Source organism: Lepidothrix coronata, unplaced genomic scaffold (assembly GCF_001604755.1).
Source record: "Lepidothrix coronata isolate B3197 unplaced genomic scaffold, Lepidothrix_coronata-1.0 Scaffold86, whole genome shotgun sequence".
NCBI lineage: Eukaryota > Metazoa > Chordata > Aves > Passeriformes > Pipridae > Lepidothrix > Lepidothrix coronata.
Window position 1 is genome coordinate 78,678 of NW_016690266.1, and position 27,716 is coordinate 106,393.

Genomic DNA, 27,716 nt, shown 5'->3' on the forward strand with positions numbered 1-27,716 from the left:
TTACTGAGAACCTTGGGACACTCTTGAAAGCACTGGAACAGTTTCTTTGATGCTCATGACAGCTTACTCCTGACTTTTCAATATCGTAACAAAACCCCTCTCCCCTTCAGTTAGTGCTCTGAAACCAATTATTACATAGCCAGGTGGTTCCACGAGTCTACTGGTCTGGAATGCCTTTTGGACATTTAATAAGGCTAGACTTGTGTATTTTGTCAAGTCACCTACAGTCCTTTATATTTATGTTATGCTTGAAATACAGCAAAATGCTTTCAAATAAGCAATGACTGTGAAAAGCTGTCACAAATATCACTGTAGGCAAGTAAGACATCATACTTTGCTTACCTTAGGCAGAAATATGTATCTCAGAGAAACAGAGCTGTAGCCTCTCAATTAAGTCTTCAAAGAGAGGCTGCTTATTTCAGTGACAACCTCCTTTAAAAGCTTAATGTCTAAGAAAGGTCATTCTGAGACAGAAAGAAAAACAACCTATGACCTAAAGACACAATCTCTCACGAGTAGAGGAAAAGACTCCTACCTGAAAGCTTTTCTTCCACCTGGTTATATTTTATGGTCCCATTCACACCAGATGGAAGAGTGACAGGAACAAAACAAACTGCTTTTCCGGAAAGCATCTCCCTTCACTGCTCTGATAAACTGGTTACCAGCAAGGACTCTGACAGGCTTTCAGGTGACTAATCTGCTGGTCCAGTGATCAATGAATGACTACAGTAATCCGATTGTAAGGGCTACAGGCTTCCCAACATAGACACATGCTGGGGAAGCTGCACTGAAAAAAAAAAAAAGCATGAACAGAAAGTGGTGGGGGAGAAAGGGGAACAGATGTGAAGTCAGGAGAGTGCACTGCTGGCAGGGAAGGAGAAATGAGGTCAAGAGCCAATAAGCAGGAACAGCAGTATCTGCTGAATAGCATTTGCTCACCAAGAGCAGCAGTATTAGGCCTCTATTTAAAAAAAAACAACAAAACAGTGTGCAGAAGACAAGCATCAGGAAAATGGGTGGCTGCAGAGCATTAGAGCCCACAGAAATACCCTGGCTACCAGCCTGCCCTGCTGCCATCACTACCCACACTTCATGTCCTCTGTCTTGAAAACAATCAGTGATGCTGCTGCCTGGTGGGAGGATGCTGGATAAACCTCAAGGAGAGTGCAGTGGATCAGATATTTTGTTTGTCATCCACAGCAGAACTGCAAGACAGGATATTCTCCTAGGAGTCAGCCCTCATGTAGCAAGGATTCCACTTTGATACCATACCTAGAGAAAGCTGGGGAAGGCAATTAACTGCCTCCCCTGCATGGACTGTTTGCAAAAGAAGAGAAGCTTCCTACATGCAGTATTGATTTGGTTTGGCACAACAGAGCCCACTGTATGTCCTACCCCAACTCTCACTCTTCTTCCAGTCTGTAATCTTGTGTAGTGCACCAAGGTATTGGTGTGAATGTCAGGTGGTTAAATATCCCTTTGACACATTTTTTCTACAGATGGATCTGACCTGTAATTCCTTGTCAGTGATTAATTAACTGACAGAGAGAGCCACATGTCAGAAGGCTTATCTCAGGCATGAGGCAGACCTGAAGAACAGTCAGTATGTCTGCGAGTGGCCTTACCTTCCAACTAGACCAGTTATTACCAGGAGCTGTCTTGCCTTTATACTCTGATTGTCTCAGGCTCAGCAAAGCGTGAACACCAACTCACTACACAGGTACATCCAAAGTCAATTCAATTCTCCTCACCTCAGTTTCCTATTCATAAAAAACTCATTAAAACGTTCAACCACCCTGATAAAAAGCTGATTAATATTAATATTCAACTTCAGTATCTGCAATCTCCATCAGCATATAATCACCATATATTTCAGGTGACCTGAATGTACCCTGCACATCCCTTTTTAAGGAAGTGGTTGGTTTGATTGTTTTTAAATGGGATGCCTGGTGAATTTAAAAAATGGCTTGTATACTTATTTTCATAACATAGAACAACATGAAAATTGTAATATGAGATGTGAACACCAATTCAAATACAATAGCTTGCACATAAAATAACAGAAACAACTCAGTCATGCACGTTTTTTAAAAACTTTAAAGAAAATTTGTGCATCAGCCCCAAAGTCTCCCAAATATTGATTTTCCTTTGTATAAAAAACAATGCAAAGGTGTAAAGGAAAAAAAAAAAATCTAACATTCTCAGAGTAGCAAATGGCACCAGGAATGTCTATAATTGAACATTTGAGTAACGTGGACCATGTTTATCACCTGTCAGGTTTTCCTGCATTAGACCAATTAATTTGGCATTACCCAGTGCACCCGACTCACGGTTCAGTTAGAAAAAATTCTCACATTGAAGACATTTGTTAGGCAGGTTTTCAAAGAAGTACTGCTCCATCTCTGTAGTTCATGTCTCCCTGTATTTCAGCTGCAAGAAACCACTGACACAGGGAAGACGGATGTCAGGATTCAATTTAGTCTACTTAGTCTTTTACAAGACCAAAATTAGCTTCACCTTGATTAACTTAGTTTCTCCACAGACTACCTAATGGATCTACCCCAATTTACTCGGCCTTTAGATCACTTACTTAAGGAAGTGTCATCTTACTTAAGTGATCTGATGCTAATTTCTCACTTTAAATAAGCATAAGACTGATTAGTTTGAATTTTTTAAGACCACGGCATTTCTTATGCCCCATCCATATGAAGTGTGGGACTTTTCAACACAGTGCCAAAAGCCTCCTACAAATAGCTAAGTACCTTCAGTGTTTTTCATACAAACCCAAGGAATAATACTGAGGCTGTCAGTGCTGGACAGAATTTATCCTTCTTAATAATAAGGAAGCAAAAGACAACCATAAATGAATCTGAGACTGATGACTTAGAAGGAATGCTATGCCACAATAAGCCTAGCTAATTATCCAGGGCCCACTGCAAAGTACTGGAAAAAATCCCACCTTTGTATTTGACAGGACTTGGAGCAGTAGCCCTTTATGGGGCAAAGGACCTTTAAAATGTTTTCTACATTAACCCCACAAAAGAAAATTTCCTTTGACAAAAACAAAACAACAGACATTCCAAAGGGCAAAGAACACGCAGAAGTTGATCAGAAATCATAATATGTGGCTAGATAACACCTGTAACCTACCAGCAGGTTTAAGCACCATCCCATAATATAATTCAGACAGGGATTGAACAGTTTGCCACTGACTATCCTTACTGCTGAGTTTTCTGAGTTATCTGTGAGCTGAATTTAATTTAGAAAAATAAAATTGAGTTTTATTGTTAAGGCAGACTATTCACTCCAGGTAAAGTTTCCCCAGTGATCGCAGCACAATATTCCTTCATGAGATCCTTACAGTACAATAGCAAAGCCAAAAATGGCAATATGAAGTGAAATGTAGAACCAGAGGGACTCAGAGATGTGTCCAAGGACCACAGTAGCAAGTTAAGGAAAAGTTGGATTCTGACACTAGTTGGATAAGCCAAGAATATCCATTCCTTCTCATATTAAATAAAAATTACTTGCCACATACAAAAGGGAAATATTTCTCTAACAATGAATTAACAAACTGAGCACTGCATGAAATCCTTAAATCATCTTGGAGACAAAAATGAACTGGAGAAAGATGGGTTACAATTCAGAAACAGTTTTACAGACTTTATTCCAAAAATCAATGTCCGGTCAGGAGACGATTTTTGAGGTTTTCTCCCTTTCTGCATGTACAACGATTTTTTGCTGTAATCTGCTTGCAACAGCTGAGCATTTAGAGAAGCCTTAGTGGCAGCACTCAGAGACTCAGAGAACTCTAATGCCAATAAGCTTTTGCTAGAGGTTCTGATGGAAAAAAAATACATGAACAGATAAGAGATTTGGAGACCGTGATTTTATATTTTGTACTATTTTTGGCAGACAAATCCACATTGATCTGAGTCTTGGGGAAAGTTACTGTAATCCTCATGGCAACAGGGACATAATGAATTTTAGGGACGAAGCAGAGGGGACAGCTAAAACTGTAAAAATGTTGAACACGGGGTTTTACAGCCTATCATGCATGTTCTTAATTCTGCTCTTGTTCCTCTCACCCTGCTATTCCATGACTCCCAGAAAACAGAATGGGACGCAGAAGAGAGGAACTAACTCCCCATAATGGTGGCAATGCAGCTTTCTAGCCCCAGACTAGCTAAAGAACAGGAGGAGTCCCACACAGTGCAACAGTGACTACGTGGCCTGAAATAGCCCAGCAGAGTACACAAGCCCAGGGAAAGTCTAGGTCACTGCTGCTCCCACGTTAGCATTGTATGTCAACCCTAAAATAACTCAGCAATGGTTAGCAAGAGTAAGCGAGGGGCTGTCTTTTGGGTTTCTGAGTCCCAGTGAAGGATCAGCAGGTCCCATGTCAAAGACAGCTCCCTTGAGGTGGGGGGCTCTTGACCAGCCCTTAGCTAATGCAGATGAAATGCTTCAGAGAAATTATAAGTGATAGCTTTGAGAACAGATTAGTTTCAGGCTTATTTTAAATCAGCGTTTTCCTACTTTGTACTTTTTTCAGGGGTGGGAGGGCAGAGAGGGAACAACTACATTTCCAGTCTAGTAATCAAGAAATTAACTCACAGGTTTACCAGAATTTGTTTTCATTTTAGGCTTTTATGTGAATTCATACAGACAGAGTAGGGGCAGGCATAGCACTGAAGTGCTATAGACAAACACCCCAGAACACTGCAAAACAAAGACAAATCTTGAGATCCCAGGGATCAGGGTACATTTCCCATCAAACTGCATGTACAAATTTAGGGCAGGTATTATTTAGTCATAGACAAAAGGAATAGTTCCCTTGGCAGCTGCCCCTCACAGCCTGTAGGACAAGCAGTGACCAACTATATAAATCTGGAAAAATATCATTTACAGGTGACAAATACCAAACACAGACTTGATTGCAGAGGGAGGAGGAGTCTGAGGGAGGGGGATTGAAGAGAGAGGGAGATGATCATCTCCAGGCCATAAAACAAAACACCTGTATAAACTGATGCCAGGGGAGACTGAAAGAATAAAGACCATAATACAGATGAATACTACCTCACTGTTGAATTTATCAATGGAATTCTGTCATCTCTTTTCTTCATTGTGAACTCTGATCTTTTAGACTGTGTTTGTTCAGATCCTAGTGCAGAATTATGGCTTTTGCAGACAAATCAGCTATGTCAATTCAGCACTGGTACACCTCTCCCAGAACAGCCTCACTGCTCTCTGTGCACTAAGCCCTTGGTAAGGTCAGAGCATTAATTCCTTTTTCTGAAACATGCATATTATTTTACACTACACAGTCCTTAAGCACTTAAGTTGCACATACCTCCAAGGGGCAGAAAAAGTACCCAGCTGACAGAAGCTTAGAAAAAATATGGAATCCACTTACAACCACCTCTTTTAAGGGTCCAAGATTAATTTTGTTAAAAAATATTAGTTTATATGATTTTAGTAATTACAATAGGTTGAGATATTCACCTTTGACTGTGACCTGAGCACTGCAAGATGCCTGTCCTTTGTTGTTTTCAGCCAGACAGGTATAAATGCCATCATCCTCTGGTAGGGCATCTTGGACAGTCAATTTTGCAACTCCATCTTCAAAAGTGGAATGGGCATATTGAATTGGCTGATCTGCAGACAGAAAGGAAGAGAATTGACTTAACACAGCCACAAGTTTCAAAAGCACATCTAGTTTTCAGTGAAATCTGGATGCCTAACACCAGCCAGTACATTAAAGTACAGAGCCAAATCCGTCTCTCTGGTGCACAGCCACTGCACTCTAGTGACTACAACCAGCAGCATCCCAAGCACAAAGTGCTTTGGGGTTGTCAGACAAAGCTCACCATTAGATTCACTGAGTGCTACCTTGAGTAGCAGCAAGAGGGGAAAGGTTTAACTTTGCATTTTGGACAGATTCTCTTTCAGCTGGATAAGACAGGAACTGTCTTGTGTTTTTGCTTCAGACATTATTTCCATCATGTAATTTGCCTGGAACTAGGTAAAATGCAGATAAAACTAGTTGTGCAAGATCTGTTGGGCATGGAGGACCACTTGAAGTCCTCCACAAGGTCCTCTGTAGTGGAAGACATTCCAAGAGAGACAGCAAGGTTTACAGAAGTCAATCTGCACTACAGTGTTAGTCCAGTAACAGACAGGTGTGGTCTGATCTGTGGTGATGTGACTATTAAAGAAGTTCATTTTAAGAAACTGGTTCCTTAAATTGCTTTGGAATGTGTTTAAATATTAGTGTAGGTGGTTTAAAGTTGCCTTGCTATTGTCTCAGGAACTGTCATCAATCTTAGTCTTGCTTTCTGAAATGCTTCTGCAATCTGTTTCCCCAATATTAAATAGTTTCCACTACTGACTCATCTTTGGTTGCCTTCCCAGTGTATGCAATGCTTAAGAGGGCCTGATACCTGTGCATAAACATCATGCTGGAAAAAGAAATTAAAGTCATCTAAGAGAAGAGGATGAAACAGAGGAATTGTGCAGGACTGAATCAAAGACATCTGTCATTTGGGAGTTGATGGTCAAAAGGAAAGATCAATATTGATTTCATTGCCAAAATAATTTCAAAATAGGACAAAGCTCTGGGGTTTGTAAGAAGCAGTTTTGTATTATGAGGATAAATTAAGTGATGCGACAGATTTTTCTCTCATCTCTGATTTTCAACACTGGCAAACTCAGAAGGCAGGCACTGTCTGTGCACTATCTATCTGCATAAAAAGTTGGGGTTTTTTGTTCCTTTATTTATAAGCCATCTGTTTGTTAAGTTAACAAATTTTCTATTGCATTAATAATTGGCATGAATATTCAATCAACTACCCAGAAAACTCCAATTTTAGAATAAACACTCTCCACCTTTGTCACAGGTCACATATTCCTATTACTGGTTCCCTTGAACTCCTTTTCACTCAGTTTACGCACAGACTGTTGTAACTATTATGTTGAACCACATAGTTTTTGCATGTGGAAATAGCACTGTGCTCAAATATGCAGATGTAGAGCTAAAGTCCAAACACACAAAGTTTTCAGTAAGAGGACACTGGGCACTGGACTGCCTTCCTGGTCCAACTATGGAATATCTGTCCTGTCTGGGATTCTGACATTCAAACTATTAGTGGGGCCAAATGATGCAATGATGCCACGTCAGAAATGCATTTGAGATAAAAGCTGCGTCATCAAAACCAGAAAAATGCCTTTTTATTTCTGTTGTAAGTAAGCAAATGAATAGGGTAAGTGTTCTGTGTGGAAAAATAAAATGTAGACTCCTTCACGATGTCCTCAGATCTTGTCAGGGCTCTTTTTCACTCCAGCTCCCAACAACACTGTGGCTATTTTTCAGCAGTATTCACAAAATAGTGAATTCACTTACAGATCAGCCTTTTCATTAGGCCCCAGAAAAGAAACACAAGTGTATAAGCCCTTAAGAATAACCTGCAGCAAGATTCTAAGTTACATCCATAGTACTTATATTTTGATGTAATAAAAACAATACTCCCAGTAGTGAAATGTTCTCTTCTCTAGAGGCAGAACAGTCAAATCTCCACGACAGCTTGGCAGCAGGAACAATAACAAAAAATACCTTTCCACTGGCATGTTATGCCTGAAGAAAGGAAATTTTCCCCTGGCCCATTTATTACAAGTTTTCTGGACAAATCACAAAACTATCCTAAAACCAAACACTACTCAGAGAATTGTTATGCTAAAGTCATGGTCATACTGTTCTTAAATTCAGAAGAAAGAGGTTCAATTCAAGTCTGTGACAAAAAAAAAAACAACTCAGAAAGCAATATGAATAGAAAGATACTTAAAATAGTAATACACTCCTTATTTCTGCAATTGAAAAAGAAGTTACCTGTAAAGTACTTAAAGAAGATGAAGTAAGTTGGAGTGACACACTGAAGTATTGTCAAGAGAGCACATGTAAACGTTATTTATAAGGCTTTGGTGAGGCCAGAACTAAAACATAAGAAGTTTACTTTCAGGGAATTTGCCAGTAAATCAGCAAAAATTCAGAAAGAAACTTAAAATAAAGGTAGAGTGAGAGCAATAGGGCAAAAGAACCATCTTGAAAAAGTTGTAGAAAAGCTTTAATGGCAGAGTTGCAGAGAAGAGTAAGAGCTCTAATAAAATTCATAGTTCAGTCAGGTACACTTATTTGTGCAATCTACGAATATGGAAAAAGTACTCATCCTCACAGATTCTGAGCTGTAATTACAGACAATGCAGAGCATACACCATATACTTTTTGTCTCGGTTGACCTTAAAGAGAGGTCACTCTGCGTAATGCTTGGAAAATGTTTGTACTCGTATGTAGTCACAGCTGGTAAAAATTATTGGTATCTAAAGTAGTACTTCTACTTGTACAAGAAGTTATTGCAAGGCTTTTAGTTCTCTAGTGGTTTGGATTCCTTGGAGATTGCAGGAAGGCAGACTGGACACCATGAAGGCTGTTCAGTATCAAGGGATGGTCAGCCTGGAAGGGAGACTGTTCTGCTTTCTTACTTCCCCTTCTTTTTTTTCCTCCTATTTGTTTCTCAAAGCAGCCCTCTGTGTTTCTTCTGATATGATAACTTGGCCTTTACATTCATTTCACCAAGATATACATCCTTTCCTCACGATTCCGCTTAAAAATTAATTCTGGCCTGTGATCGCTGTCGTGCTTGGGAGATAATTTGCATTTGATATTTTCTAGTGAACTTTACCATCCTGTCCCGGAAGATTTTTATTTCTATGGAGTTCTGCAAAAGTGCTGTGTTTTGAACAGCAGTGTGGTTGCTCTCAGCAGACTGCTTTTTCCTCTGTCGCAGCCAATCAGTTGTGAATATAAAAAGCTTTATATTCCAAATATGGACCACAGATGCTAACACATCTTTTTTAAAAACAAAATTTGTCTGCCTGCCTCAAATTATATACTGTGAATATACTGTTTTCTTCATATGGTCAGTTGATGAAAGACTCCACCAAAAAGCCACTGTTATGTCTGCTTGGAGTAATATTTCAGGACCAGACATACAACTTTCTCCTTTATTTGATCATGGATATAAATATGAGAAATTTGTAGTATACAGCTAGCTGGCAGACAGGAAGGAAATGTTTGCATTCAAATGGATATCAAAATAGCCAATTTGATCCTTAAGTAAAATAGTGATCCTAGGAGTGTACATGGAATTATCAACATTAAAAAACTGTTTATAATCCATTCAAGTTTGTATCAAAATAGTATATAAACAGTTATTTCTTACAATCAGCTGCAAGACAGAAAAGCATTAAACTATAGTGATATGTTTTAGGAGTCTGGAATGAAAGTTGTGTGCTTGTGTCTTTAGAATAATATATGATGTCCCTGATTTTCATGATTATGATAGTTTCTGTTACTGAGACTCATGACTGCCTTTTGATTTAAGAGCAGAGTTAATACACTGACTTTTTACAGAACCCTGATGGTTTGAAATCCAAACTACAACAAAAATCCACCTGTATTTTCCTCCTCATTATATTGATCCACCTGCAGTCAGAGGCTTGGATGCAATATAAACATGGTCATACCTGAACAGGGGCAGACTTATATGAGATCAGTGAGAAGAAAGGTCAGCGTAGAACAAACATCCTGAAAAAAGGCAGGGGGGCACAGTGCATCACAGAAACATGTTGCTTATTTATCTTTAAGCTGTATTTTTCAGGAGACAACAGTCTTCTAGTTAGCACAGCAGAACATGGTTACATAAATGGAGGCTGTTTCTGTGCCTGATAAACTGTAAGTCATTTGAAAATCAACCCAAAGTCAGTCACCTGAGACAGGAAGATGCTCTCTGTGTGAAGATAACTGAGTATAAGTAGATCATTCAATGACTAAGGGAACACTTTATGACCAAGGATACTCTTTTATAAAGATGAAATGACTGACCCTGAGCTGCAAGACAATTCTTGCAGAGCCCAGCAATGATTCTACTCACATCTGCAAAGGAGGAACTTCAGAGTAGCCTTCAGACAGAGAAACAAATTTTGTCCAATGGGAGAGTGTCAGAACCTTTACTCACATGTTTTATGTTGTAAATAAAGCATTGGCCTTTCTATTCTAGACATGGGGTTATTAGGAAGGTGAACAGACCATGCTGTGGGAACATACCAATCTCAAGGTCATGGTTCATTTGCCCTGCCACCTTTTTCAGTTATCCCGCTTACTCTGAATGACTAAAGAAAAACAGAGATCATGTGCAAATAACTAATTTTAAAATAATCCTGGAAGAAACATCTTTATGGCAAAGAATGCTATTCTTTGTTAATAATCACACACACACACACAGAGATAGATAGCCTGAGAGAGTGTGCAAAAAAATCAATTGCACTTCAGGAGTAAAAGAGGTAATCAAGGGTTAAGCTGCATAAATTTGTCTAGTGTTTAATAGACATGGCTTTAAATGGAAAGAGCCCTTAGCCAAAGCATGTAGTGCCTGGATTTCTGAAATCATTTGAAATCTAACCAAAACGCTGATGTTTGGGCCTAGCTCTGGTATTAAGAGAAAGTTAAGGAAACTTGACTGTTCAGTTGCGTAATGAGGGCAGGGTAGGAGATTATACAGCCTGATAAAAGTAAAACATATTTTGCTTTTCAATTTATTTTTTTAGTCAGCTTTAGGCAAACATTAGAATCTCAAGGAACATATTTCTAGCAGAGAAGTAACCAGAAGAGCCATGGTTTCAAGATCTTGGTAACGTAGCTGCTAATACCAATTGTAACCTGCCCAGCTAATGGAAGGCTGGAATCAGGCATTGGTTTCCTTCCTACTGTAAAGAGGGATATACTGCATTTATTTTGTTTAGAACTTATTATCCCTGCAGGATCACAATGCCAACCTGTTATGCTCAGAGGAGAAGCTCGTGCCAAAAGCGTGGGGGCAGCACAGGATTCAGCACAGGGCAGCAGCACCACAGATTTGTCACACATGGTGAGGGGCTGTTTGACACAGCCCAGGTAACTCACCTGGGCACGGCCTGGTCACCAGCACAGCACAGATGTGTCACAGCCGGTGAGGGACAGTGTGACACAGCCCAGGTAAAACCCACCTGGGCACGGCCTGGTCCTGGTCACCAGCGCTCCCTGCTGGGCACAGCGCGGAACTGCGGCAACGCAGAACCTGCTCCAACCACTCTTGGTGCACGTGATGTGAGCGTAAGTAAATTTTCTTCAGGTGCCCCAGGGGGTTGTATTGGGGTGATTTAGAGCGCTTTGTGCAGTATTCAGAGTCTACAGGTGTCAGGTGTTGCAGAGCAGGGGATTCCTTACCATTGAGAAGCCACGTGATGTGAGGCACAGGGACCCCTCCCACACAGCACTGCAGCACGAAGTCTTGTCCTTCACTCACAGTGCAGCCTTTCAAGACACTGGAAAAGCATGGAGCAACCTCTTCAACTTTAGGCCCTTCAAAACCAAAATGAAAACAGTTCCTTTAATCAGCTTTAGCACTTAGCGACTTTTTCTAGGTGTGCTTAGGTGACATGGCTGGGCTAACCATGGTGATATGTTTTTAATGATTTTGAGCAGTGGACTGGTATAAAAAAAGGGGTTTTTCTATTATCCACAAGGCAGGCATTGTCAGCCCTCAAGCTCTGTCTTAGGTGGTGGTTTACTGTGCCAGAATGCACCATTTGCAGCCAATCACTGTCAGCGTATGCAGCATATTACCAGAGAGCTCAGCACAAGGAACAGGAAAGATAATTCTTCTCTCCTCTTGTCTGTCTTCTCCCAGTCCCTCTCCCAAATCTCCCCTGGCTGGCAGTGAGAAACAGGGAGACTTAAGGATGCAGTTTATAGGTCTCTCATGAGACAGAAAGAGAATATCTTGGGTATTCTAGTTTAACTTCAGGTACAGCAAAATGCTGCATAAACATGATCATGGATACAGGACAAAACCTAAAACCAGGTGTAAACACTAGAATTGAGGACAAGAATTGCTAGAGGCCAACAAATTTTTCAGCCTAGTAAGACTAGTAAAACAGTGCCTTCAAGCTGAAAATAATTTGTCACTGGGACGTGTGCTTGAATTTTACAAAATGCAATTCTCATTCCTTCCCTGTTCTTCTTATTAGCTTTACTGCACCGGATTGTTTTGTGCTTTAAAAACATTTCAAATTTTCAGTGTTCTATAGAAATGCTAAGCAACTTCAAAAGAATTAAATGCAGAACAACAAAATCTTTGACAACTTGAATTAAATACAAGCATCAATAGAAAAACCAAGTAAAGAATAGGCCTCCCTTGGTACAAAACAGTCATTAAGATGGTTTTAGCTATACAAACAACAAAAAATGGTAAGTCAGAAGGGAAACTGATGCAAAAACTGTCTTGCCAGCTGTCCCACACCACATTACTCTCAGGGGTAGGAATCTGAATTAACCTGCATTGAGAAGTCAAATAAAAATCATGTGGTCACCACCCTCTGACAGTTTAAAAAAGCCCAGCCACAATTTTCAAAGTGCAGATGGGCTCACGAGAGCTACTCACTCCTGACAGTTAACAACCAGCTGGTGGAAGTCTGGCCTTTGGCGTTGACAGCTGTACAGCTGTAAGATCCACTGTCCCTCAAACAGGCTTTCTTTAACCATAGGCAATGAATCCCATCTTCTTCATATATTTGAATATCTTCTCCAGCTTTAATAGGTCGACCTTCTTTGAACCACTGCATGTCTGGTTTTGGTTTCCCTGAAACTAGACAATCAGGCATTTGGATTTTTATGAAACAGGTATTCTCCTAAGTGTAATTCCATTATTTACTTTACTGTAAATTAGGTACAACTCGCACATACATAATTACAGAAACCTTAATGGACAATACACAGAACTATTGTAAAAGAAGACAGTTTGATGTCACTGCTTTAGGTGGTGCTGTACCAACAGGCAGGAGGGCCTGTGAAAGCAACCCTGATCACTGTTTGCAGAGAGGATTCACAGGAGAGTTTCTTGGATTACTCATTAAAGTCCATTAGGGATGTTCCACTGTAACTCCCTGCAGACACCTTGCCCTTGCAGATAATTATGAGTTTGTGCTTTGGGTTCAGTGCCAAATGAAAAGGCATTCACTGGCTTCAATAAAAACTGAGTAATCTTTCTCTACAATAGGGACTACATTTCCTGCCTAACAGGATCATGGATTAGTTAAAGCTTGCAAAATGTTTGAGATGCTCTGACAGAAAACAATTCATGTTTTTAGTACTAATGTACCTGAAAAATAACCTATTCAAAAGGTGGTATGATCTTTGGAATTTTTTTGCCCCTCCTTACTCTCTGAGCTTCTGATATAAATTATCTTCTGTACTCATGGGGCAAGAACTATCAGAAAATGAAATAAATTACCATGGTTGTGTGTGTGAGGGTTTTTTTTTTTTTGCCTCCAGAGACATAAAATCCAATTTCTCTCTCATCTGTGGGAACACTTTAAGTGCAAACACAATTTAGGAAAAAAATAGCAGGAAAATGCTTCCAAATTATTTTCTACTAAAATTGGAATTGAAAAAAAAAAAGATAAGTGTTCCAAATCTACTCCCCGTATTCAGCAAAACGCAGCTCTTGTTACTCTTCTGAGAGGGTTAAAACCTGGTCAAATTTTGTGGAGCAAACTCTAAATCTCCCTTTTAATTCTGACTTTATGATTTCAGCTGTTTGGAAGCACTCAGGTCAGGTTGACCAAATATGAGATGTAAAATTAGATGCCACAAGGGAAATGCAGTGACTGATTGTATTTCCTTATCCGATAATTTTTTTGGCTCAAGGGCAATCTAACTAATTACAGTTCTGGAAAGTGTACCATCCATTTAGTCTCTTGCACCTTCATATAGGAGGGCCTAAAACTACCTCCTAGAAAGAGCAGCAATGGTTATATCTGGGGAAAGCCCAGATGAGAGAGGAGATGGACACTGCAGTATGGGATGGTTTGAAAATTTCATTAAGACAAGTATTGTGGAAATAGCATTGGATTCTGCATCTATTTCCAACAGGCTTTAGGAGGAGAACTTGCTGAGAAAGAGGAATTGCTTCCCCATTTCCACACACAGAAGGGGAACCTGACTAAACCCAGGGCCTCTGATAACTTTCATCCCTTTACCTTTGCTCTTGAATTTAACCTCCTGGCCTTCTGATGCTTCCAGGCTCTGTGGATGGCTCTCAAACCGAGGGAGAATTCCCAGAGGCTCCCTCTTCTCCTCCGTTATAGCCTTCTGGGCTCCAGATCTGTTTTCTGCTTCTCTACTCCTTGGACTGGCTTGCCTTGTCAGAGGTGGAGTTTGTTGAGCTGACATCAGGAGCTGCACAGCCCTTTTCCTGTCTTCCCCCTGTCTCATGGAAGTGGCCTGGGGTTCTGCCTTTGGTTCTGGTTGCAGTTTGACAGCTTGAAGAGTGATGGTGCTTGAAGTTTTCTGCAGGACTGGAGGTCCCTTTTTTCCTTCTTTATGTTCTTGAGGAGACACTGCATTGGCTTCTTGGTACTGTCCCTGCTTACTTTCTTTAGCTTCTCTGGTGAAGTAAAAGGACTCTTTCTTTGCTGACACCCTGTCTTTGGTTTCAACCATGAGTTCTGTGCTGCTGCATTTCAGCTCTTTAGCAATCCCATTGCTAGTTGACTGTTTGTATTCTGAATTTTCAACAGTTTTAACAGCAAGTGTGGTTGGTTTTGATGGCATGCTAAAGAAAAATGAGAAGTTTACAGATATATGACACTGCGTAAAGACTAATTATTATCAGCACTGATATAAATGTGCAAGCCCTTAGCAAGAAGGTGAAATGATTAGCCTTTACATTCTTTCACACAGATGAGCATGGATAAAAGAAGTGGAGTGAAAAGCTTCATAAAATGCAATCAGGGCTCAGACACTGTGTCAGCTGAGGAATTTCTGGATACAGATCCACTGCTCAAGTTCTAACAGGTTTTGTGAGTCAGACACTAAACTTTCACACACTGCTTTAGATAGGGAGCAATTACACAAGACCCTGAATGACCATGATGTAACACTACTTCATGCTTTCATAAATTGAGGTCAGGTATAATTATAGCTCAAATATCACATAAAATAGTTCCCTCAAGGGAAATGAAAATGTAAATTGTGCAGCAAATTTACTATTTCTAATTATGGTGTCTTATAATTTAAGTGATTTTAAAAGAGGACTGATAGGAAACTTGACCAAAGCCTAGAGAAGGGAGAGGGGGTTTTGGCAAATTAAAAAAAAAAATTGGATGGACATAGCAATGTCAGCTATGGATTTATTAGGTGGAGTTTCTCAGAATTGTAATGGATCTTCTCAGTACTTTGGGGACACAACATTAGGTGACTAATTGGGGTCTTTAATCTAAGCTTCCTTCATTGAAGTTGATTGCCCTGACCACTAAGCTATTACCTGTAGAGCACTGTGTCTGTGTCTCACATTTCCAAAGTATTATTCCAAGGCAGAATTGGAACATTTCCCTTTGAAATAAGGGAAGCAATTTCTAGCACAGCTCTGGCTTGCTATACTTAGTGCCATTGACTTATTCTTTTAGGGAGACTTGGGATATTTATTGTGGTACTTTCTTCAGCCAGAGTTAAATATACTAGAGATTTGCAGTTACAAACTGTAAGATTTTTACATTTTACAAAATATCTCTTTTTTTTGTGTGTGTGTGAATAAATCATGGAGGATGCAGAACTACTCTGGAGAATGCAATACATGAGGAGTTCTGGCTGTAGAGCTGCACAGTTTCGTTTACGCTACACTTACTTTCAAGTATGTTCCTAAAAATCACACAGATCTGAAAAACAGGGTAGCACAGCATTTTCAGTTCCACTTTGCAGCAGCCATGGAGTTAGGACAACATGAACATGCTATTTTAAAATCTCATTCAGGGCAGGTAAGGACAGATTAAACATCCTGAAGACTGTAAAGCAACTGCCCTTCGTGAAAGTGTCTTACACAGACACCTTAGAACATTTAATTCCTGCATTTTCTTTTCATGAAGAAAAGTAATTTTACAAAATAATTTTAAAAAATATTACAATAATTTAACTTTAAAAATCTTGATAAAGCCTAAAATACTATTTTTTTCTTGCTACTTTACTCACACTTTTATATGTATTTTTGGACAACAGCACAGACCATGGCCATACTACATTTTGTTTATGACAACAAAGAACAGCCAGCTCAGTACTGACAAGATTCACTCAGGTTTTTGACTTCAAAAAGGAAATTTGACCCTCTGATACAGCATCTAATTTCTATTCACAGGCTTGGGGGTTTTTTCATATTATATAACTATTTGACTAGATGGAAGCAGTGAGCATAAAACCATCTGAATTTTGCTTTCCTGGACCAGACCAGAACTCTGTACTTCATAATGTTGCCACCAGTTCCACCAACCATTTCATAGGAGTCTACCAGGACAGCTGAATTTGGCAGTAACAAGGAATCTCATTCCAAGTAAACATTTCCTAATTTCCAAATACAGACTGATCCAAAAATATTTATCACTTTGTGAGGAAACCTCATCCAATAAATGTCAAAATTAATGCACTGCAATTAAATATTCTGAGAAAGTACTGCATAAAAACATACCATGGTGGCTGAGCGTATGTGTCAGTCTTATCTGGACCTCAAATAGAAAAGAAGAAACAGGTAACTTATACATATAATACTGTACATAATTCCATACATTTGAAAGATTTTAAGTGAAGAATATACTTAAGAACCTTCATTTTTAATCCAATGAAATCACGATTGACTGTCACCACACTGAAATTGGTATGGACCACAGCAAGCTGCTGAGCTGAAACACAAAGAGGTCTTGGTCCATACTGAGACATTTCTGGGTCATGTTCTCAAGTCCCTTGAGAACTGAAGGTTTTCTGAGCCTCAAAAGCTCTGTCTTGGAAGAGAGAAGTAAGGAAGAGATTCCAACTGGGAGGCAGCTCATCAACTCCATAGAGATTGCAGAAGTGGAGAAAGACAAACCATCAATCAGTGCTACCCCTGAGCATGCTTTCAGTGAAATTGCAGCTGTCCTCTGGTTAAAACACAAAATCAAACTAACAGTAGGAAAACCTCCCAAAACATGGGCCCACCTGTGAACATTCACCAACTCATTTGCTGTGTAGCAAGTATTATCATGTTTAACATGAATAACACAAAAGCTAATGCATCACATTTTTTCACTTTGCAACACCACCAGGAAATCTGGGAGCATGGCTGAGCTATATTGATTTGCCAAGGTGCCTCATCAGCTGCACTGATAAAACTGAGCACATATTTGCCCACAGTCAGTCTCTCAGTATGTAATCCTCCAGGCATTTTCCCAAAACTTGACAGTATTTGTTTCTCTTGGGGGCAGCATGAGTTAATAAATAGTTGTAAGGAGAGAAATACCATTCCAGGTCAAATACCAACCACATCTCTCCATTTCCCCCTAATCAACACTTCAGGATGAAACTTGTTTTCTCCTGGTCAGATCAAAGTTGCACCTACGCTGTTGTCTACAAACTACAGTAGAAAAACATGTAATAATTAATTTGCAAAATAATGAACTTTTCAAGTCATCAATAAGCACTCCATAAAAATGCTTTCAGAGTCTCTGCCTCAGGGAAAAGACACAATCATACGGTGGATGATACCCTGATCTACACTGTGTTTTGCAAGCAAAAATCCACATCTAAATGCTTGGACTTGCCATACCATTCAGAGTGACCAAAAGAATCTATTTACACACAAACAAAAGTTGCAGTGGGAAAGGGAAATAACCCACTGACCTCACTTCAATAAACCTCTCAATAAACAGCAACAGAAATATAAAAAATAAAGCTGAAAACAGATTGGATAAATGTAGAAGAGGAAGCTGAATAACTACTGGTTGCAAACAAGACAATAACATGCAACCCTGTCAATTAAAAAACCATTTTCCTCCTCCCCCTCTACCTTCCTCTCTGTGAACTTGGGAAAAATGTAGCTATTGCAGCAAAAATATCTCCATGTGAGATTGCATGGATTTGAAAGGAAATGTAGTAATTCTGAGCTTCTTGACTGTCTGTTAGCATCTTGCAGCAACCCTGACGACCTGATTTAATTGACAATGAAAGAATTAGGTATTATATATTGTGGTTAGGTAAGTGGAATCATCCAATTAGTCAAGGACGTTGCAAAAGAGTGCCCTTTTTACTGACCTGTACTAATCCAAGAAAGAATGCCCACATTATTCAGAGATGTGGTCAGCATCTGAAGCAAACATACACCACAACTGACTTTGTGACCCCAGCTCCGCATCATCTCTCAAGGCAGATGTACCCATTACAGAACAGAAAGCTCACCACTTCAGGGGGAGCAATTAAGGATAGAGTTTCATGTTTAGAAAAAGACTTATTGAAAAAACCCAGCCTTTTCTATAAAACCTCCTTTGAATAGGCAAACTGTAGAAGCTTCTTCTACAATGCCTTCATCAGATTGGAACCTACAGGTAAAAAGTACAGCTTTAAGTTATATAAAGGTTCTGAGCATATATTGTGGTTCTGAGCATCCCAAATGTTAATCCCCTTGTTATTTATATTATTGATACCTTACAGAGTGCCAGCATTGATGTGAACCTAAAAATCTTGCAACAAAAAAATTACCCCACTGATCTTATGACTGCAGCTGAAGCCAGCAGCTGTTGATTGGATTATTTAACTGCGTCCAGTGACTGCTTACCCACAGACTGAAGAAATTCTCTTTAGTGTGCTTGCTGAAGGCTGTATTTTGAGGCTATTGTAAAGGGTGCCCTAAGAAGTATCAAACTGCAAAATGAACTGTATATGACAAAGCATATATAGAACGTCCTAAACTATTTATGCAAAGACACTTGTTTCCTTTACAAGCAGTGAAATAGGTGGGATCAGGAGCTGAGATGCCTAAATTTTAATCTCATTAAACTGTTCTTTACGGTTTAGGGTTATGATTCTTTACTTTACTTCCCTAGTTCTACAAATATAGAACAATTTTTTTTCCCAAAAGAGAGTTGGTACAAATGTGCATCTGGTGCTAGTATTCAAGAAGTACAAAATTAATTACTGATTACAATGACAAGTGAAAGGCTTCCATTTGCTGAAATGAAAATCTATATTCAAAACATATAAAAGTCCAAATCACAGTAAAAGTGAAAACTTGGTTTTAAAGAAAGTTGTTACAAAGCACTTTCAATAGCCTTTTTTTCCACTGAACCAACGCAATGTTTACAGCTGCAGCACATTCCAGGCTACCACAGTATCATTTAAGGAAGAGAGAAAGAGGAAGACAGTGGGAAAAAGTGAATGTTTCTTGTGGATATACTGAGAACACGACCAGAAATATTCTAAAGGAAGGTCTGTGGTTCACTTTTGTCTCTCCTGCAAACTCTTTGCTGTACCTTGCACGGTGAGCTCTGCAGACACAGATGCCTTCCCAGCGCTGTTTACCACTGTGCACGTGTAAATTCCCGAATCAGCAAGCTGAACATTTTGGATTTCCAGGAACTGGATGCCTGTTTTCTCGTACATGTTGAAACGCTCATTTTGCTGCAACTGAGTGTCACCCTGCAAATGTCACAAGACACCATGAGACAGATAGCTATTGTTAAGAGAAGGGGAGCAAAAATTTGTTTGGCAAAATACCAGGTCAAAATGCCTTTCTCCTACTTTTTAGCCAGATCCCTTCTATGAATAATAGTCATATGGTATAAACAAAAAACTGTGTCCAAAATTCTGTAAATCATGTCTGCAGGAGACTGTTCTTTCCCTCTCTTTTGTCATCCACTCATCTCAGTTTAGTTTTGGCTTTTCATTATTTATTATACCCATATTCCTAGAAAAAATTCTTTTTACTGTCTGTGGGCTCAAACCAGTTTTGTCTTCACACTTGTTCCAGGAAATCAAACATCTTTTAATAAAAAAATCAAATGCTTGTAAGTAAAAGCTTCCAAGTTGGAGAGTAGTTCTCTATCCCTCAATAGCTCTTTTAAACTGTATTACTTCAGAAAGTGCAAAAAGATTCTGCATAAGAGGACCTCATCCATGGCCAGGTGGAGGTGACAGAAAGTTCTAGGTATACTAAGAGATGCATTGCTGCAACACAGCTCCTTTGCAGCCCCATACTAGAGTTATATCCAAAGATAAGGCTTTGAGATAGGAATAAATGCATGTAGTTCTATGCTCTCTGTTATACAGAGCAGGTGATCAGAATGATAATTTTTCCCTTTACATTCTACAAAATAATTGACCACTCAATTTGCTCACTCATTTGTGAGCAAACAAATGGTTCTGCTTCAGCAGCCATTAAGGACAAGTGCCTTGCTATCAGGCACCACAGCTTCTCCCATCCTAAGTTTAGGAGACAAAAGCAAACAAATCTACAATTTGTAGGGCTTTGGTCAGTAAATATTTGGGGAACATTACACTATTTACAAACACTGTCATTCTTGAATTCTATCAACCTGCTGCTATCTGGGTGCTGTAGGTCCTAAAGGAATTAAAAACTAGTTCACATCAGGGGGGTTAGTGATGATACAGAAGCTTCTGTTCTTTGCAAGTTAACAAGTAAGAAAATTGGAAAGAAAACAATAAGCAGATTAAGATATTTACACAAAGGCTTATTCATCAGTTCTGAAAAGTGTCATTTTAACTGCTGATAAAGCTTCCACGCTGTAAGGAAGGTGGTCATATGTTGTCTCCGCAGTAGCCATGTGGTCCAGCAGTCATATAATTTCATTTCCAAGAGTGTCTGAGGCAGAGCTGAAACACCCACCACTCAGCAGGACCCTGCAGCGCTGTCCTGACAGGACCAGTTGTAGGCCTGAAGTTGTTCACAGGTAGCCAAAGCACATGCATGAATACCAGTTAATCCATGCCTTATGAACAGGGATGCAAGGACAGGATTCACAATAACAACCTTCCAATAAAGCTCTGATAAAGAGCAACTACACATTTGCATTTTAAAGGCATATGGATTACAGAAAAAACTTTGTGGTGTTTAAAATAGATACTAAAATAATATTATGAAAGTGTGAAGAAAACCAATTTAACCAAAAGCAATGGATTGAGGGTAAGTTCAAAGGAGTGAACTGGGTGTCTGCAGGCCAGCAATGGTATCACTACTGAACCTCTAAACAACACAACTCTGGTATTTTACAGAAAAATATATGCAGACCTGCAAGTGTTAAAATATGTTTTTTAGGGACATCAATATAAACAGAACATACGGGGCTGCTAATAACAAGAACTTTACATACATCTCCTTTGAATCAGAGAATGAATGCCAGATTATAGCATTAACACATTATTGAAGCTGACAATCAATACCAAAATGTAAAATATAACCTCCAGCAAAAAATGTATGAAGAAGTACCAAAGTGTAGATCCAAACTGCTGGACTGGTAGTCCCTGCTTCCTGCTTACCACACAGCCCTGAATAAAGAGAACTGAATAACAAATCCTGTTTTGCATGGAGCTTCATGGCTGGAAAACCTGAACGAGTCTGGTGGGACTGGAAGCAGGCTGTTGTGGAGCAGCCAGCAGGTCCCACACAACTGACGGCAGCTGGAAGGAGCAGCAGACTCCAGGTGGAGCTGCCAACTCAAGGAGATGTCAATGAGTTCTTCCACAGCAAGAGGCTGCTTGTTTTCAGATATGTGCCCTGGCATTCTTGTATTACAGACAAGGATAAGTCTAGAATAAAGCAGATGATGACTTGGAAGCATTTCCCTGTTCTATGAGCAATTTTCTGGTTTTTTTGTGTTTTTTTTTTTAATGGTTTCTTCCCCTCCTCCTCCCCTCATCCACCAAAAATCTTAAGACACCAGGAGAAAATCTAGATCTTCTTTGGTACTTTCAGATGATTTTTTTGGTACAAATATTTTCAACAATGAGACAGATAAAGGAGAATTTTATACTGAGAAAGAACACTATTATCTTTTGTGAGTTTATTCAGCATAAAAAATGAGGAAAAATACCTCTCTCCTTACATGTAAATTCTCAACAGGAATATTTTGAGTGTCAAGTGCATGTCCTTCTTTCAACTCACAAAATTTCAAAAGAGAAAGAAAACATAAATTTTTGGGGAAATCATACCTTAAACCAAGTTACTTGAGGCTGAGGTCGTCCTGTTATTTTACACGAGAATTTGCCTGTTTGGCCTTCACGCACAACAACTCTATTGGGTTTTGTAGCAAATTTAGGTGGACTTTCTCCCCAGATGCTTGGCCTCTGCTCCACAGATGGAACAGCAAGTCTTCCCCTGGAAAGGCAATTTACATTCTGGTTTTACAGAAGAACTGGAAGCTGTTGTGGTTAGAGCACACATCAGGTAGCATTTTAGGCCAGTGGTCTGCCAACAAGGGTATATAATTGGTGGCAACCAAGACTGTAGTTACTCCATATTTTTTTGGCCAATGGAAGAAATGGAAATGCTGGTAATTACTGCTCTTGACTCCTCATGCAACTAAATAATATTATGCTAGGTACTGTAATCTATCATACACATAACAGATCTTGGGGACATTTTCAGTTGCTTATAAGCAGAGCTGGGCAAACCAAATGATAGGAAACACTGTATGCATTTAGTTTTTCCCATTTTCTGTTTCTTAGTTACCTTCCTAATAGATTATTTGTGCAGACTTGTTCACTGTTCACTGTTTTTTATCATGTAATTTGTTTTGCTATTGAGTGCAATGACATAGTAATTAATTTCTGATTTATGAATCAGCACTTTGTTTTTGCAACACTTCTGACATGTCCTGGTAAATATTTTTGGCTTGGGGAAGAATTTTGTTTGTAATCTCATTGCTGCAATGTTTGCAAAGCAAACATGAAGAAGGCACAAAACCAAAGTACACCCATCTCGGGTGAATGACTGTTAAGTGTAAATGCCCAACTCTACTTACATGGCTGGCACAGCTGGGAAATGACAGGTGGAACGAAACTAGAGTGGCATCAGTGACTGCAGTCCAAAACCATAAACAGTTACACAACCATAAAACATCAAGCAATATTATAGGATGAAAAAATAAAAAAGATGCAATGTCAGGTCTGTTAATGTCAATGGGAACACACTCACTCTTTGCTCTGAAGCCTTGGTACAACAAAGACACATTAGCAGATGGCAGATGGTGATTTCTTTTCTTTTCTTTTTTTTCTTATGTTTAATTTCAAGCAAACTGAACCATTTTCAAGGCCTTTGTTTCCAGATGGCCCTTTGCCACATGCAAGTAAGATGTGTCAATACCTCAGCATTCCTACCAGGTGTCAGATACTAACAGAGACCTCATCGCCTCAGTCCAAGGTGCTGCCAAGACATGACGGTTGCCATAAAGGCAGCTTGAGGTGTCTAAGTAAGAGATGATACCATAATGAAAGGGTTTACATGGACAACAGGACCAGCAAGAAGTATTGAGAGAGAAGGATGACTGTAATATGCTAAAATGAAAATTGCTTAATCATATAATTGAATATCTGATAGCTTTTAATGTCGTCTTCCTCATGGTACCACTAAGGAAGAGTATAAATGTGTATTAAAGAAGTCTTTTAGTGACCATCTTTAGGGGGTCTAAGGTTCCTATAGTTATATATCTGTGCACATATACTAACTCATTAAAAGAAAATCACCTACTAGCTGGCCTGCAGCTTTCTGGCTGGTTCCTAAACATGCACAAATGGAAATGTATATTTTTTTTCTTTTCCCCTTTCCCCATCTATGTAAAGGCATAAACTTGCCATACCATAAAATTATTAATACTGAACAGGAGCAAAACATGGGAGCATGAAAAATGAGGACAATCACTCTAACTCTGTGCAATGCAGTGGATTAGGATTGTGCTTTGTAAAGTCTGAATGTACAACAAAACATAACAGCAACCTTAACTGTCCTTTCTTGCTTTGATTATTTGTCTTGCATGTATTTCTGCAGCACATTTACAATACAGACTTTATCATGTAAAAGCCTTCCTGATTATTTACCATTTTCTTTTACTTAACCATTTTCACTATTGTAATCTCAGTTAATTTTAAAATTCAAAACAAAGATAAACAATGTTCATATCAGTGATGAAATGAAAATCTTCAGTTGTAACTATCTGTATTCTGATCACTAACGTAATCAGAAACATGGATTTTTGTCTATATCCAGGGAGACTCATTGCCAGGGATGTGAATCAGAAAAAATTCTGCTTAAATTCAAACTACTTATAAAACAAAATAATTCAGCTCTTGGAAGAATTAGGTCTGAGGTTTTTAAAACAGTGGCATTCACTTAATTGTAAATGTTTACTGAAGTGCATAAAGTACATGACAAGAAGTAGACTATTTTATGTGCCAGTTTAGATCACCCCATCGGCCCATTCTTGGTAACAGTTATTCCAAACCAGAGCATTTATTTCTTCCAGACTACAGTTCACCTGCTGTGCTGCTTGGAAATATTTAAATTCTGTGTGAGAGAAGGCTGATTTCAGTTGCTTTTATTTCTTACTGATGACTCTTAAAGCAGTATTTGCTCTGTCTTTATATTTAATATTTTGCTCTGTCAGGTCATGGAAGTTTTGGGGAAGGATTTCTGAGTATCAGAGAGCAGAAACAAGAGAGTGCAATATCACATCAGAGGACGGTGCAATATTGCAGGTATCAGCAGGATGTTCTGTTTTCAGCCAGATTAATTCCTCAGTCAGCATGTGGGAGCACTAGCTGTATCCTCACAGTCTCAACCATTTTGCTAACCCTGCAGCTCTCATGGTAGCTATTCTGCTTGGGATAAATGGAGATTTTTAGAAAGAGTAATTTTACTTGTTTTCCTACCAAAATATATTAAAGTGTCTGGTAAACAATATCAAAGCCATTGGACTTCTTACCCAGGTGTTTTGGCACTGGATGGCAGGCTGTATTTCATCAAGGAGCTTCCTGTAACATAGGATAGAAAAACGGGAAGTCAGAAGCTTTGTCAAGACCATTGGGAATTACAGACACTAAAGACTATGTAAAATATGCATTTCTACAGGTTTCAAACGCAAAGGAGAAATGCAACATTTGCAGTGTAAGGTTATGTCATCTGTAGTCTCAAAGTTAGGCTCTCCAATTTCAAAAACAAGCTTTAGCACAGTTACTGTCTACTTAGTAGTTACAACACTGCAGAGTATTAATGCAAAAATATTTTTAAACAAGTGAATGAAACACTGTGTCTAATTCCAACAGTGCAGCACTAATTCGAATTAAGATAGCAAAAGAAGGTTTTTGGACTGTGAAAGAGGTCTTACTTCACTTGTTTGGGTTTTCAGCCCCATGCTAGCCCACACCACCTTTTCTGTAAAGAAAACGAAGCTTCTCCCTTGCTGCCTTGCGCAGGAGGGAGATCCCTGCGCAGCCGTGTAATCCCAGCGCCACCTGGTGCACACAGCGCCCGGGGAGCTTTGGGACCGACCTGGGGGAGACCCAGAGCCGCAGCATCAAACAAACAAGCCTGATGGCTGTGAAAAAAATACTTGTTCTAGAGCCTTATAAGAACCCACATCACTGTCAGACAGGACAGCCATGCAGATGGAAAGACTAGATCGTGTTTCAGTAGCATTTGTCAAGTAACAGTCGGCCCCACATAGGTATCTTTGCTGAGAAGAGAAAAAAATCTGTGCTTTGCTATCTTGATGCATAAAGGGATTTTTAGAATAAGGACCATATAATTCTCAAACTCTGAGAAATTCGGTCATTGGGTACTGCCTTGAAGTTTCTTTTAAACTGCATCAAAGCCCAGGACAGAAAAACTGATATAAAAACAGCTTTAAAAAAATCTTCCACCTCCATGTAAATTATCACTCATAAAGTTGTCATGGCTTAAAACTAGGGGCATAAAAGATTTTGCATGATTTTTACAACAGAAGGCATTAATAATCACGCCAGATCTATGCATATTTCAGTATGAACTCTGAGGATATCTGTTAGAGATTTTGACTGTGAATAAACCTAAATGCTGATTGTTTCAGGACTGCTTCAGATTTTTTTCTTTGCTTCAGGAATTCAACACAAAGTTGTGACCAGAGAGGTTGTGACATTCAACAGATCTCTGACATGACCAAATTGCAGTACAATTGATTTCAATCCTTCCCTGGCTTTGTGTCACTCTTTAAATTTTACATTTGGCAGTTTGCAACTATCTAATATGCAGATGTTCTCTTAAAAATTCCTGGGTTTGATCTTGGCTGTTTCCCGTGTGACATTAAGCGTGCGATTATAACCAGGCGTGCAGCTTAGCAAATGGCAGCGTGCATGGAGAACTCCAGAAACCCACTGACTCAGTGTGCCTATCTGTGAAGCGACCAAGATGGCCACAGTTTTTACTGCCTGAGAGAAAATGTTAAGTTTCCAGGCCTTTGTTTCTGTCCTGAGTGGTGACTTCCAGGAAAATTACAGAGTTTATAGCAAAATCTGTAAAGCTAGGACTTGTGTTAGCTGGGCATCATCATACACACATGGAACTGAACACACACTTTATCCAGCGGTAGGCATTTAGTTCCCTGAAAAATGCCTTAAACTGTGGAGTTTCTCTTGCCCCAATAAGAAAACACAAGCTGTGATTTTAACTAGACAGTTTAACTCAGCTTATTCCTTTAATTAAACTCTATAATCATCACTGCAGTAATGTAAGTATCCTCTTACCTTCCACTGTCAGTTCCACAGTCACTTGACGAACCCCACCATCATTTGCAGCCTCACAGGTGTATTTACCACCATCACCTTCCTGCACACCTTTGATCACCAAGCTGAACACCCCCCGAATGCTGTGGTCCACGACATAATGGTCTCCCTCTGGGACAGGATGCCCATTTCTGTACCACGTGATCTGGGGCTCGGGGTATCCTCTGACCTGAAAAGATGTGAGAGAGATGGAGAAAGAAGGTAAACTTAACAGATGATGACATCAGGAAGAAATGTTGGACATTTAGCAATGCAGTGGAAAGTTCTTGACACGGGAGCTGTTAAACACATATTCTTTGCAAGCCAAATGGCAGAACACAGTGAAATGAAAAAACTCTTGGATAAGTCAAACTTAAAATCATAAGATTAGTCAGGCAGATAGATACCTATGCAAAAAATCTTCCCACTTCTATGGTTTCTCCACAGAAACAAAGTGACAGTGCCGATGAAGAATCCTTACCCTGGGTCCTCACTGTTCAGAAACTGAAGGGCAGTAGTGCTACTACACCTCTAAGAATGCAAGACTACAAGGTAGCCAGACCAAAAATTTCTAGCATGATTGCCAAGGATTGGGCTTATAATGGAAATGTAATGAGATATAGTGGCTCCTGACAATATACAGGCAAGAAATGCAGACACGTATCAAATTTTGCCTTGATCTTTAAGAGCAGAAGATAAGGAGTTGCAATTTACGAAAGTGTCATTAAGGGTCATTCTCATATTATGGAGGGAGGGAGACTATAAGCACCTACATATATTCACACAAAAACACTACTCAACTTAAACAGCTTAGTGGTCTACCCAAAAGAAGAATTTTCAAAAAAATGAACCAGTCCTGTGCTCATTAAATATTAATATATCCCTTCCTGCTATGGCATTAATGATACCTTCAGATTTGCAGACAGATCCTCAGTTGGTAAAACTGAGAACTGAGTTATTGATTTCAACTGAGCTGTTGCAACTCAATGAGGATCTGTGTGTTTCTTTTGCAAAAAAAAAA

General features: G+C 39.3%; 1 protein-coding gene across 1 annotated transcript in view; it reads right to left on the bottom strand.

Moving 5' to 3' along the window:
• MYLK (myosin light chain kinase) overlaps positions 1 to 27,716 on the bottom strand; it is a gene marked incomplete at its 3' end in the record, with an annotated part of 183,550 nt that overhangs the window by 74,854 nt on the left and 80,980 nt on the right. The window contains exons 3-11 of the mRNA XM_017820844.1: positions 26,678 to 26,885; positions 24,883 to 24,931; positions 22,115 to 22,280; positions 19,420 to 19,585; positions 16,608 to 16,644; positions 14,131 to 14,705; positions 12,534 to 12,737; positions 11,318 to 11,452; positions 5,506 to 5,658 (exon numbers count right to left, since the gene is read on the bottom strand). Coding sequence (XP_017676333.1) covers positions 5,506 to 5,658; positions 11,318 to 11,452; positions 12,534 to 12,737; positions 14,131 to 14,705; positions 16,608 to 16,644; positions 19,420 to 19,585; positions 22,115 to 22,280; positions 24,883 to 24,931; positions 26,678 to 26,885 — 1,693 coding nt within the window. The remainder of the gene's footprint in view (positions 1 to 5,505; positions 5,659 to 11,317; positions 11,453 to 12,533; positions 12,738 to 14,130; positions 14,706 to 16,607; positions 16,645 to 19,419; positions 19,586 to 22,114; positions 22,281 to 24,882; positions 24,932 to 26,677; positions 26,886 to 27,716) is intronic.